The 13,253-nt window shown below is 38.9% G+C and overlaps 1 protein-coding gene across 2 annotated transcripts; it reads right to left on the reverse strand.

Moving 5' to 3' along the window:
• Positions 1 to 634: 634 nt before the first annotated feature.
• LOC115620675 (sodium-independent sulfate anion transporter) lies at positions 635 to 12,976 on the reverse strand. 2 transcript variants are annotated; one of them, XM_030514040.1, is made up of 7 exons: positions 12,797 to 12,976; positions 2,730 to 3,185; positions 2,468 to 2,670; positions 2,066 to 2,402; positions 1,739 to 2,001; positions 1,440 to 1,625; positions 635 to 1,381 (listed from the first exon to the last, which is right to left on the reverse strand). In XM_030514040.1, exons 1-7 carry the CDS (start codon positions 12,825 to 12,827, stop codon positions 1,046 to 1,048), a joined length of 1,812 nt encoding a protein of 603 aa, XP_030369900.1. In that variant the 5' UTR covers positions 12,828 to 12,976; the 3' UTR covers positions 635 to 1,045. The 2 variants fall into 2 exon arrangements, with proteins under 2 accessions (XP_030369900.1, XP_030369899.1); XM_030514039.1 differs by lacking the exon at positions 12,797 to 12,976 and adding an exon at positions 3,257 to 3,426.
• Positions 12,977 to 13,253: the final 277 nt, after the last annotated feature.

Genomic DNA, 13,253 nt, shown 5'->3' on the forward strand with positions numbered 1-13,253 from the left:
GTATGTTTTGGCCTAAATATCGTTTTCCGAATAGATGGCCAGAGACCTAAGCCTGCGTCAGAAAAATTTGTAAATATATGGAATCGTTTGACGATAAGGCTAATGTGTACACAGCTGCTGCGATTATACTTGTACATATAGTATATGAGCATTTCAAATAACCTAATGGCAAAAACAATTGATGAACACGCTTAAACAGATCTTCTCAACTTCATCTATACAATTCATTGTTAATGTTTATGCCTTTTGGGTGCCTATTACCAAGTATTTGTAAATTTTGTTTATGACTGACACTGCGTAGTACGTCTATGCTAATTAAATTTGTGAGTCACCTTGTTCCTCACTTTCATTTCTGGTATGGTATTCTCAACTGTCAAATATTTATTACCATACAATCATTTGAGCTATTCATGTAGACTTAGAGTTCTTCAAAATTTGGTTGTGACTCGGAAATTATGAGATATATAGTACATACATACTAGTGAATCATTTATTTAATGATTCATTAGATAGTCTGATAGGTTCGATTTTTATAGATAATTAAGAAGTGCAGACAAGCAACCTTATAAATCTACACTTACCCCCCGTGTTCCACGACGCACACAATTTCTTTGCCATAAAGTAAAGTCTAACATTTGATTAATACAAACAAATTGCTTAACGTATTTATTTACTTAATAACTAGTACGAGCACTTGCATCTCGTAATGCCTCTCACATATATATACTATATACAGCAGAGTGATTTCGTAACACTTTTTATCCCTCGGGTACAGGGCACAAAAATAAAGCTGAATCGTAAAACGATATATCTGATTCTTTGCAGCAGATGTTGGGAACTATATAAATAAAAAAAAAACCGAATGAGCTTTCAATAAAAACAGAACCAGATGTGGGGGACAAATAAGTTTTTACAGTAACGGGCCTGCTATATTCCTCTGTTGTGGCATCGTGCAAATATCAGTTCATATCTAAATCAATAATAACAATAACATCCGGTAAGTAATAGGAAAAACAAAAAAATATGATGTTTCTGCCAGTTCTTTCTACGGCTTTACATCCTGCAATTGGACTTCGCCGAAAGGCAACGCGGCTTCATTACAAAAACGAATGTTCTCTGCCACCGGCAGCTGTTCCTGCAACTTCAAGCTGATGTTCTGTAGGACGAGGAGGGCCTCATGCTCGTTAAGCTCCTTGGCCACGGCTATTAGCATCTCGACGAATGTGGCATCGAATTGCATGAAACGTGAGCAATCCACAACGACCGGAAAATCGTATCTGTAGAGTGCGCAGGCGGCACGCACCTCATTGCGTATTGTATCCACACCCGTATAGTAGACATCGGAATTGGACACAATGTGTATATAATGCGAGGACTCGTGCTGCGTTGAATTAATCAATTAAAATCTGGTTTTGGTCACCAATCCGTGGTTGACTTACCATCTTGAGTGACACCTCAATTTGAGGATTGCCCAAACGGAGGAGAATGCACAACATGCTGACAACAATTCCGAAGAGCAAACCCATCTCAACGCCGGCTATAAGGCAGATGATAAAGCTACCCACCCAGCAGAAGAAATCCTTTTTGTTTGATTTCCATAGATCCCTCACAGGAGTCAGATCAACCTGCAAATTTAAGTGATTACAACATATGCATAATGCTATGACTTAAGGGGTGTCAAATGGAAAGCTGTAAAAGTTATGAAGGTTTGTTAAGCGATGAGCGATGGGTTTATTACCATAAAGACCACCGCCGAGATCAGCACGGCGGACAGCGCAGACTTGGGTATATACTGGAAATATGGCGTCAGTATGCTCAAGGCCGAGAGCACAATTACACCAGTGTAGATGCCAGCCATGGGGGTCCTCACGCCACTGGCCTGACTGACAGCAGACCGGGTGAAGGCGCCACAAGTGGGCATGGCACTAAAGAAGGAGCCAGCCAAGTTGCACAGACCTAATGTCAGCATTTCCTGTGAAGCATCCAAATTGCCATCCTTTACTGAATAGCGAACGATAAATGCTTTTGCAAATAAGAGGAAAATGCAAATATTACGCATACGTACCGAAAGCCTTAGCAATTGCCACATTTGCCAGCACGGCAACAATAGGCAAAACAATAATGGCGCTGCCTAGTTCCTGTAGAATATCGGTGAATACATAAGTACGATTCTGATGCTCAAAAGCGAAGGGTGGCAATTTGAAGTTGATCTGTGCAGAATCGACTTTAGCTGTTAGGGCAAAGGGTATAGCAGCCAGCGAACTCTTGTGCACCCAAACGAATATCAGGAGACCACAGAAGAAAACAACCAGCGCATTTCGTGAGATGCTAATGTACCAGAGTAACTTCTTCAGACGCTGTGTCGCTGGAGTGTTCTGCTTAAACTTGACCTGAGCCAGCATCTGTTACGAAAACAACGAAATCTGTTGGTACTATTAGTCTTCTCAATGCAATATCAAAAACTTACACGCAATGAGAGCAGCACACACAGACAGACAATGCCTAGGCCCGTGTCAGTGGGAGTGATATGAGTAAAGAAGTCGCCAATGGATGGCCTGCCCTTCAGCCGAACACCCAATAGGCTTGGCAGCTGACTCAGCACCACAAGTACTGCAGTGCCCGAGGTAAAGGCCTTCGTTACCGGCGTGGGTATAAAACTCACAATAAAACCTGACCAAAACAGTTCAAATTGCAATCCGTCGAAAAGGGGGAGGGTGGTGAAAACTTACCCAGCTGAAAGACTCCCATTAGTAGCTCCACGAAACCAGCCAGAAACGTCAGCACAATGACTATCTGTATGGGCTTGTCGAAGCAATATTGCCGCACTAATATGGCCATCAAGCTGGTCGGACCGATAGACACCTGCGGTATCGTGCCAAAGAACACATATATTATGGAACCAACGAAGGCCGAGTACAGCCCATACTCGGACGAGAGACCCGCCAATGCTGCATAGGCAATACTCTGCGGTATTATAGTCAGTCCCAATGTGATCCCTGCGATAAGATCGGAAAAGGCCCGCTCTCTATCATAACCAAGTATCCATGTGAATATATAGATGCGTCGCAGCAGCCAGTGGGCCTCCTTTGGTTTACTGTATTTATTCTGCAGATCCAAATCCACAGCATGCGAGTGTTCGAGGTATCCGTCAGCATTTTTTGCCGTATACTTGTCATCACAGCTGGCTGGAATGGAAACAGCATATGGTGCATTATTGCAACTGTTTAAATAGTTTTAAGATGTTTCAGCTCATTACGATCGTAAATGGTAGATATTGTCGCCTGTGACTGGCCTTCATCGGCACTATCCCCGACCCTAGCACTAGCTGCACTGGGCTTTCGGTTCGTTTTCGTTTTCGCACAGGGTATGCTAAACGTGTGCTTTCGTGGCCAACGCATTTTGTACTGATGGCGAGTTTCGCCAATTAAGAGCTACGACCCGACTTCAGCTCCCTATGGAAGCGATCAACATTTATTTCATTGTTACTCGTACTTCTATGGGGGTTTTTTTGGAGTTTTTCTACGAACAATTGGGTTTGGCGTCAGTGACGAATCGAGCGGTTCCGAGCAGACTGCAGCAAAATCAAGTCTTAACAAAAAAAACAAACAACAACAACAAATGGGCACATTTAATTGTGTTCCATTGATTTTAGAAAGAGCACAATAATCTCGATCGTACTCAAATATACCTGGATTGCGGCTTCCATGAGTTACCCAAACAATTATTATCTGGAGAGTTCAGGTAGTTCTGGCATGCAAAAACCAGTTTTAAATACTTCCGTTTAATAATGCATGTATTATAACGAGCACTTATAGTACATATACTATATACTCATAGATACAGCGATAATGTTGTGTAAACGTGTTTGTTTCGAAACTCAATTGCGGGAGATCGAATTGTTTTTATAACCTTACGTAATTATCATTCATTTGATGATGATTTGCGATTTTTAAAGCAATTAGTATACACATAAGACATCAGACATAACCATTTATACAAGGTGTGTTCCAAAGTAAACAGCACTTTTAAAATAAAAAACAGACCAAATGGTTTTTTCGGCAAAATCAATTTCATTTATTCAAAATAGTCTCCTTCTGCTTCAATACAGCTTTTTGCACTTTTTTGCGGTATGGCCGCCAGTATGCCGGTGCAAGCCTTTTGAATGACCTCTACGTCTGCATAACGCTTTCCTTTCATGGGCAAATGCATTTTTCCGAAGACGTAGAAGTCGCACGGTGCCATATCAGGTGAATACGGCGAGTGGTTAATGGTTAAAATGTGATTTTTGGTCAAATAATCGTCGATCGATGAGAGCAATTTTTGGTTGTCAGTCAATTTGTGCGGAACAAATCGTGCACCGTTAACACAAACATACTGACACTTAAAACGCAATAAGTTCACTTCCAATCGATGAAATGTCATGAATAGCAGATTGTAATGCATTTAAAAAATAACTTATGCATATGATCAATGAAAAAACTTCAACAAATCCAACTCAGATCCATTTTAAGGCGAAATAATGCGTCATAATAATGAACGTGTGGTCGACTTTATATGGCAAAATTTTTTCTAAGGGGGAGCAACGGCAATACAAAGCAATTGCGTCTATGTGAGTGTATGAATGCCTATGCGCATCTATTCGTGTCTGTGTTAACATGTTTGCAGTCAACCAAAGCACCAGCATCAACAACAGCCGCGGGCAGCGCTTGACTAAAATTTTGTGTCCCTAGGTTTTATAGTGGAATGGAAAATCGGGAAAACCCCCATAGGGGGGAAGTGGGGAGAAAATCCAAAAAATAAAACAAACCCGTATAGCGTACACACATAAGGCATCTTTATGCAAAATTTGGTGTCTCTATCTGTTATAGTCTCTGAGGTCCAGGTGTTCATACGGACGGACGGACGGACAGACGGACAGACAGGGCTAAATCGACTCGTCTTGTCATGCTGATCAAGAATATATATACTTTGTGGGGTCTGCCACGCCTCCTTCTGCCTGTTACATTTTTCAGCTCGCGCAAACCTAATATACTCTTGTACATTTCATGTACAGAGTATAAAAATTTTAGTTCGAAATTCCAAGAATTACGGGAGTTAGAGAAAATCGCATTTGCGGGGGAGAGGCGGGAGGGAGGGAAATTCCAAAATATACATTTTCTGCGTATTCACACAAGGCATCTTGGACTAAAATTTGGTGTTCCTAGGTCTTATAGTCTCCGAGATATAGGCGATTATACGAATGGAAAATCGGGAAAACCCCCATAGGGGGGAAGTGGGGAGAAAATCCCAAAAATAAAACAAACTCGTATAGCGTACACACATAAGGCATCTTTGTGCAAAATTTGGTGTCTCTAGCTCTTATAGTCTCTGAGATCTAGGTGATCATACGGACGGACGGACAGACAGACAGACAGGGCTAGATCGACTCGTCTCGTCATGCTGATCAAGAATATATATACTTTGTGGGGCCACGCCTCCTTCTGCCTGTTACATTTTTCAGCTCGCGCAATCCTAATATACTCTTGTACATTTCATGTACAGAGTATAACAAGAGAGAACGCTACAGTCGAGCAAGCCCGACAGTAAAATACCCTGTACTCTCCACAAAAAGGAAAAATTAAAAAAAAAAGAATTAAAATTTAAATAAAATGAATGAATTAATTAATTAATTTAATTAAATTAGAATACATGTTTATGTTCAGTTTTAACAGCATACATTTACATCACGTACCTATGCGTGTTTATATGCGTGTATGTATGCAGCACAAAGTTGAACCAAAGCAGCAACAACAACAACAGCTGCGGGCAGCGCTGCCGACAGAGCTGCAGGCAGCGCATGAGCAGCGATTTTACTTATGGCTATAACTTTCTTCAGAATTGACCCATCATGATGAAATTTGGCACACGGACACATTAGTACTAACTGGATGTACCTACCAAAATTGAATTGCGGGGGAGTGGGGGGGTGTATCAGAAAAAATAAACAAACTCGATCTGCCTAGGGCTTATAGGAATCTTGATACCAATTTTGGTTATCCTAGCTCTTGTACTTACTGAGATCCTTGCGCTCATACAGACAGACGGACAGACGGACAGACAGACAGACGGACATGGCTATATCGACTCGTCTTGTCATCCTGATCAAAAATATATATACTTTGTGGGGTCTGCCACGCCTCTTTCTGCCTGTTACATACATTCAGGCTATAAAAATATAAATTTATAGTTTAGAATAATTTAATTTTTTATGTTTTGTACAGAAGTAGCTTAAACATATGTACATTCTATTCGCTTATTTCAAGAGTTTCACTGAAGCTTAAAATATAATTTTTACAGTAAAAATCGTTTATTTGTTCTAAGTTCTAAGTCATTCCAAGTACATAAATAATGAATTAGCACCTTCTGCTTTAGTCTCGTCTGTGTGTTGGTCAAACATTCATTGTTGTATTTAAGGGAAGTGCGAGTAAAGCAAACTTTGCGTCATAGATGTGGAAAAATCGACCGTAACCACTAATTTCGTAGACAAATAGGCTATTATTATCATTATAAACTTTCATCGAAACTTTATGACTATCTACGTGCAAATAAATTTTTGAAATTAAAAACACGCTCACATCTTGTGCTCGTAAGGTGTGAACTTTTGATTTGTTAATTGGCATCGAATTAAATTTTTTGCTGTTTTTCTCTGAAATCATTTGGATCAACCAGTTACTTGATACCGCCAAAAAAGGTACCCAATTATATGTAATTAGATCAATTAGTTAATTGTTAAAATAGTTAACAAGTATTCTGATTTTATGCAAAGGTTTTTGAATGAACGAATGGGAATTAAAGTTAATTTTCATGCTGTTTCCTTATGCTTATGGGTTGCTTTCAATTATATTATGACATAGCCTCGGATGCCACCAGATAGCAGTACGTTAGTGTAAATGAACAATACAGCCGATCAGAATGTATTCCAACTGCGAATTCAAAAATTTAGGGTGCGTGAGTAATGAATCAAAATGTGTCCTTTTATACTCTGTACATGAAATGTACAAGAGTGTATTAGGTTTGCGCGAGCTGAAAAATGTAACAGGCAGAATGACAAGACGAGTCGATCTATCCCTGTCTGTCTGTCTGTCCGTCCGTCCGTCCGTATGATCACCTAGATCTCAGAGACTATAAGAGCTAGAGACACCAAATTTTGCACAAAGATGCCTTATGTGTGTACGCTATACGAGTTTGTTTTATTTTTGGGATTTTCTCCCCACTTCCCCCCTATGGGGGTTTTCCCGATTTTCCATTCGTATAATCGCCTATATCTCGGAGACTATAAGACCTAGGAACACAAAATTTTAGTCCAAGATGCCTTGTGTGAATACGCAGAAAATGTATGTAATGTAAATGCGATTTTCTCTAACTCCCGTAATTCTTGGAATTTCGAACTAAAATTTTTATACTCTGTACATGAAATGTACAAGAGTATATTAGGTTTGCGCGAGCTGAAAAATGTAACAGGCAGAAGGAGGCGTGGCAGACCCCACAAAGTATATATATTCTTGATCAGCATGACAAGACGAGTCGATTTAGCCCTGTCTGTCCGTCTGTCCGTCCGTCCGTCCGTATGAACACCTGGACCTCAGAGACTATAACAGATAGAGACACCAAATTTTGCATAAAGATGCCTTATGTGTGTACGCTATACGGGTTTGTTTTATTTTTTGGATTTTCTCCCCACTTCCCCCCTATGGGGGTTTTCCCGATTTTCCATTCGTATAATCGCCTATATCGATCTATCCCTGTCTGTCTGTCCGTATGAACACCTAGATCTCAGAGACTATAAGAGCTAGAGACACAAAATTGTGCACAAAGATGGCTTATGTGTGTATGCTGTGCAAGTTTGTTTTATTATTTTTATTTTCCCCCCACTTTCCCCCTATGGGGGTTTTCCCGGGTTTTTCCGTTCGAATAATCACCTATATCTCGGAGATTATGAGACCTAGGGACACCAAATTTTAGTTCAATATACCTTATGTGAATACGTAGAAAATGTGCAATTTGGAATTTCCCTCCCTCCTCCCTCTTCAATGCAATTAGTGACCTCTCATAACTCCCGTAATTCTTGGAATTTCGAACTCAAATTTTCCAAATACCCCCAGTTAGTGATTATGTGCCCGTATGCCAAGTTTCATTATGTAGACTGTTGTTGATGGTGGTGCTTTGGTTGACTGCAAACATGTTCACACAGACACGAATAGACGCGCATAGACGTACATACATTCACATAGACGCAATTGCTTTGTATATGTGCAATTATACACCCTTTACGTGAGTTCGAATACCGAGAGAGGTAAAATCGATCAAAATTTTTTTTTAATTCTCTTAATTTTTTAATTTTTATAATTATTGTAAACATATGTACAGAGTACTTCAAAGTCGGAACAGCCGTCTTTAGCTTTTTATAGCCTGTACCCAAAGGGTGAAAGGCTATACTAGTTTTGTGCGCATGTATGTAACACACAGAAGGAGGCGTGGCAGACCCCACAAAGTATATATATTCTTGATCAGGATGAGAAGCCGAGTGGATATAGCCTTGTCCGTCCGTCCGTCTGTCCGTCTGACCGTCTGTCCGTCTGCCTGTCCGTATGAACGCAAGGATCTCAGAAAGTATAAGAGCTAGAATAACCAAACTTGGTTTCCATATTCTCCTCAGACCGAGAAAGTACGAGTTTGAGTTTTTTTCGATGCACCCCCCCACTCCCCCGCAATTCATGTTTTTTCTTATAACTTCCGTAATTCTCGGAATTTTGAAATAAATTTTGGTAGGTACATCCAGTTGGTACTAATGTGTCCGTGTACTAATGTTTCATCATGATAGGTCAATTCTGAATAAAGTTATAGCCATAAGTAAAATCGCTCCTCATGCGCTGCCTGCAGCTCTGTCGGCAGCGCTGCCCGCAGCTGTTGTTGTTGTTGCTGCTTTTGTTCAACTTTGTGCTGCATACATACACGCATATAAACACGCATAGGTACGTGATGTAAATGTATGCTGTTAAAACTGAACATAAACATGTTTTCTAATTTAATTTAATTAATTAATTCATTCATTCATTTTTTTTTTAATTTATTTTAAAAAAAAATTTTTTTTTAATTTTTTTTTTTTTGTGGAGAGTACAGGCTATTTTACTGTCGGGCTTGCTCGACTGTAGCGTTCTATCTTGTTTACTTGTTGGCACTTGCAATAATTTTGTTCGCCACAGCTATGATTGGACAATAGACGGTTAATCTATAGTATTTGATCGCTCGACTGAATCAAGAACACAGGGGTCGGTACATAGAATATATTTTTATGGAATTTATCATATTTTTATTCGTTTTTTCGATTGACCTACTCTTCTTTTTGATTACAGTTTAGCATGACCGACCAAAAACCCAAATATATTTTTAGCATAATTTAATCACTTAGTATGCAAGTCCCGTGGATAACGTTTTATGAAACATGAATATACTTTGCCAGTATTTAAATAAAAATTTGACTTAAGAGCGAATCTAAAAAAATAAAAACTATATTGTATTTTAACTTCTTTCTGATACTGAAATCTTATTCGTTGCCTAAATAAAATCTCCAACAATTTAATGTGCGCATATTTTTCGTGAATAAATGGTCTTAAAAAAAAACCCGTTCTGGTTTAAGACTTGATATCGGTGCTCTAACAACATCCACATTTATATTGAATAATATTCACAACGCGATGCTTTTAATAATAAATAAAAATATAATTATGTGCAAAATATTTTAATGATTTTAACATATACAATATGTATTGGAATCCCTGAAAATGCACAGATCTACAGCAGATATAGTCTTTAATGATAAAAAAAACTCCCGAATTGGCAAATAACGCATCACTTGAAACAACTAGTGCAAACATAAATCAAATCCACCATTTACATCAGCTCTTATATATTACCAGAGAGCCATTGTTTTTAAATATCCTTGATTTCCGGAACACAATAATGCAGCTTCTTTTGAAACTACTTTACACCCAAATCAAAATGTAACAAGTAAAAAAGCTAAAGTCGGGTGTCCCGACTTTGAAATACTCTGTACATATGTTTACAATAATTATACAAAATAAAAAAATTAAGAAAATAAAAAAAAATTTGATCGATTTTACCTCTCTCGGTATTCGAACTCACGTAAAGGGTTTATAATTGCACATTTACATAGCAATTACGTCTGTGTGAGTGTATGTATGCCTATGCGCATCTATTCGTGTCTGTGTAAGTATTTTCGCAGTCAACCAAACAGCAACATCAACAACAGCCGCGGGCAGCGCTTGAGCAGCGCTGCAGCTGCAAATATATTTATGGCTATAACTTCTTGTTAAATCGGTCTATCATAGTGAAACTTGGCATACGGACACATAATAACTAACTGGGGGTATTTGCAAAATTTTAGTTCGAAATTCCAAGAATTACGGGCGTTACGATTTGCGGGGTAGAGGGGGGAGGGAGGGAAATTCCAAAATATACATTTTCTGCGTATACATAAGGCATCTGGGACTAAAATTTTGTGTTCCTAGGTCTTATAGTCTCCGAGATATAGGCGATTATACGAATGGAAAATCGGGAAAACCCCCATAGGGGGGAAGTGGGGGTGAAAATCAAAAAAATAAAACAAACTCGTATAGAATACACACATAACGCATCTTTGTGCAAAATTTGGTGTCTCTATCTCTTATAGTCTCTGAGATCCAGGTGTTCATACGGACGGACAGACTGACAGACGGACAGACAAACAGACAGGGCTAGATCGACTCGTCTCGTCATGCTGATCAAGAATATATATACTTTGTGGGGTCTGCCACGCCTCCTTCTGCCTGTTACATTTTTCAGCTCCCGCAAACCTAATATACATATGTACATTTCATGTACAGAGTATAAAAATGTGCCATTCGACGATACAAACGCAAAAATATATTGAGACAGCGCTTTCTACGGCTTAAAATGCATAAAGCACAAGTAAGAATTATGATGAAAAAGTTCTCAATATATATTCGGAAAATTAAACTTGTAAGTATTCATCAAAAGTTATATTGTCACTCTCAAAGTACTCCCTATCAACTGCAACGCACTTATGCCAGCGTTTGATACGCTCTCGGAACATTTCAGAAACTCTTTTTCGGTGTGCCATCAGAGCTATCTTCGATTGTTCCATTTCCTAAAACAGAATGATGTTGATGTTTTCATCAGCTTTTGACGTCGACGAGTCAAACTTCTGGCACTGATTTATATGCGGCCATAGCAGGAGCAAGAAGAGAGAACGCTACAGTCGAGCGAGCCCGACAGTGAAATACCCTGCACCCAGAAAAACTTTCGGCAATGAGTTATGTATATACGCCCATAGCAAAAGCAAAAATAAGAAGAGCAACTTTTATGCTGCAGCTTGTGGGCGCAGTACCGGAGTGAAATTGTTTCGCTAATAACCTTTAATAGAATTGACCGTTTTGGATGTAATTTGAAGCTGAAAAGGACTGAACCGATTAGCAGACATGCATCGAGACTGAACACTACGTTCAACGACTTATGCAGAAGCTGCAGATACGAGGAGGAGGAGGAAAGTGTAGAGCACCTCCTCTGCCACTGCCCGGCGCTGAGCAGATGCAGGCTACGTACCCTAGGGAAACCTTTCTTAAACGACTTCTCGGAAATTTTTAAATACCACAGGGTGGCTGAAGGCTGATCAGCACAATTACGGATTACATGGTATCACAAAGGGCTTTCAAAGCCTAAGTGGGCGTGTGAATACAATCACCTCAGCCATTTCAACCTACCCTAACCTATATGTATGTAATTGGATGTGAACTATGAGTGCAAAGTTTGGTTTATGTAGCTTTCGAAATGTGTGCAGTATTGAAGGAATTATGTACATACCAAATTTGGTTTATGTAACTTTTGAAATGTGGACTGTATTAACGAAATTCGGATGATGCAGTTTGTGGGCATAGTACTGGAGTGAAATTTGTTCGCTAATAACTTTTCTTAGAATTAGCCATTTTCAATTAAATTTAAAACAAAACTGGATAACTATAGTATATAGAGATGACTTGTGCCAAGTTTGGTTAAAGTAACTTTTAAAATGTGGACAGTATTGACGAAATTCTGTGGCGGGGGAATATTCAATAAAATGAAACAAACTCGTCCTTTCTCGGACCTAGGAGAATCTGGATACCAACTTTGGTTATTCCAGCTTTTATAGTTTTTGAGATCTTTGCGTGATGGATAGGGTATAACAAGAACTTAAATCAGTTTACTTAAAGCATCACTGAGCGGTTGTTTCGGGAAGTTTGTGGTCAAGGTAGTATGTTTTTTAGTGCCCTAGCATGCTGAGAAAAGTCATGGCTTCATGGCGTTCACGGGCAGTTAATTTTCGAAAAAAAAGTCAAGAAGAGTTAGCAGTGAATAAGGGTTCAAAAAACTCTAGAAAATAAAAAATTAAATTTCAATTATTACAATTTTATTATTATTTCAATTATTATAATAGTATCATAGCGCCTGGCATAGCTCAATGAGCTAGCAGGAATGCCACAATTGTGATTTTGTTCCTTGAGGTACTCGGTTCGAATCACACCGCAACCATCAAAGTTATTGTAAAATTTTATAATTTTCCAACCTAATACAGGTTCTTAAAATAAGAATAAAGATATTAAAAAAAATTTATCAATCATCAGTGGTCGAGTTTTTAAAATAATTTTTTTTCGCACGTTGAAAATCAATAAATAAATTTTTGTTGTGGGCAGTAAAAACATACCATCAAAGGATAATTTCTTTACAAGTGACATTTCAGATATGTATGTATCTACATATAGCCGCGGGGTTACTTTAGAAATAGATGAAAAAACTTTAACGAAACACTTGTTTAGCTGAATCAACAGGATATTTTTGTATTTAAGGTCCTAATTCGGGATAGACAGTGGTCCCAACTGCACCGTTCCGCATTCTAATGAAAACTGCCACAAGACAATTTTGGAATGATAAATAAGAGTATCTGTCCAGATTTTTCAGATAAACAAGAAAAATGATAAAAGTCAAGAAAACGGTGACAGACAATTCGCTTCTTTATTTTCTTTCTGCTCGAGTTTAACTTAACAATGAGACACTTAACGCGCTTTCGGCAGGCAGATAGGCAAACAAACTGAGTACATGGGTGGGTGTCTGGGGCACGGCGAAATACTTATAATTTAACTGAAAATGTCAACGGCACTAGC

This window comes from Scaptodrosophila lebanonensis, unplaced genomic scaffold, assembly GCF_003285725.1.
Source record: "Scaptodrosophila lebanonensis strain 11010-0011.00,11010-0021.00 unplaced genomic scaffold, SlebRS2 tig00000024-arrow-pilon, whole genome shotgun sequence".
Taxonomy (NCBI): domain Eukaryota; kingdom Metazoa; phylum Arthropoda; class Insecta; order Diptera; family Drosophilidae; genus Scaptodrosophila; species Scaptodrosophila lebanonensis.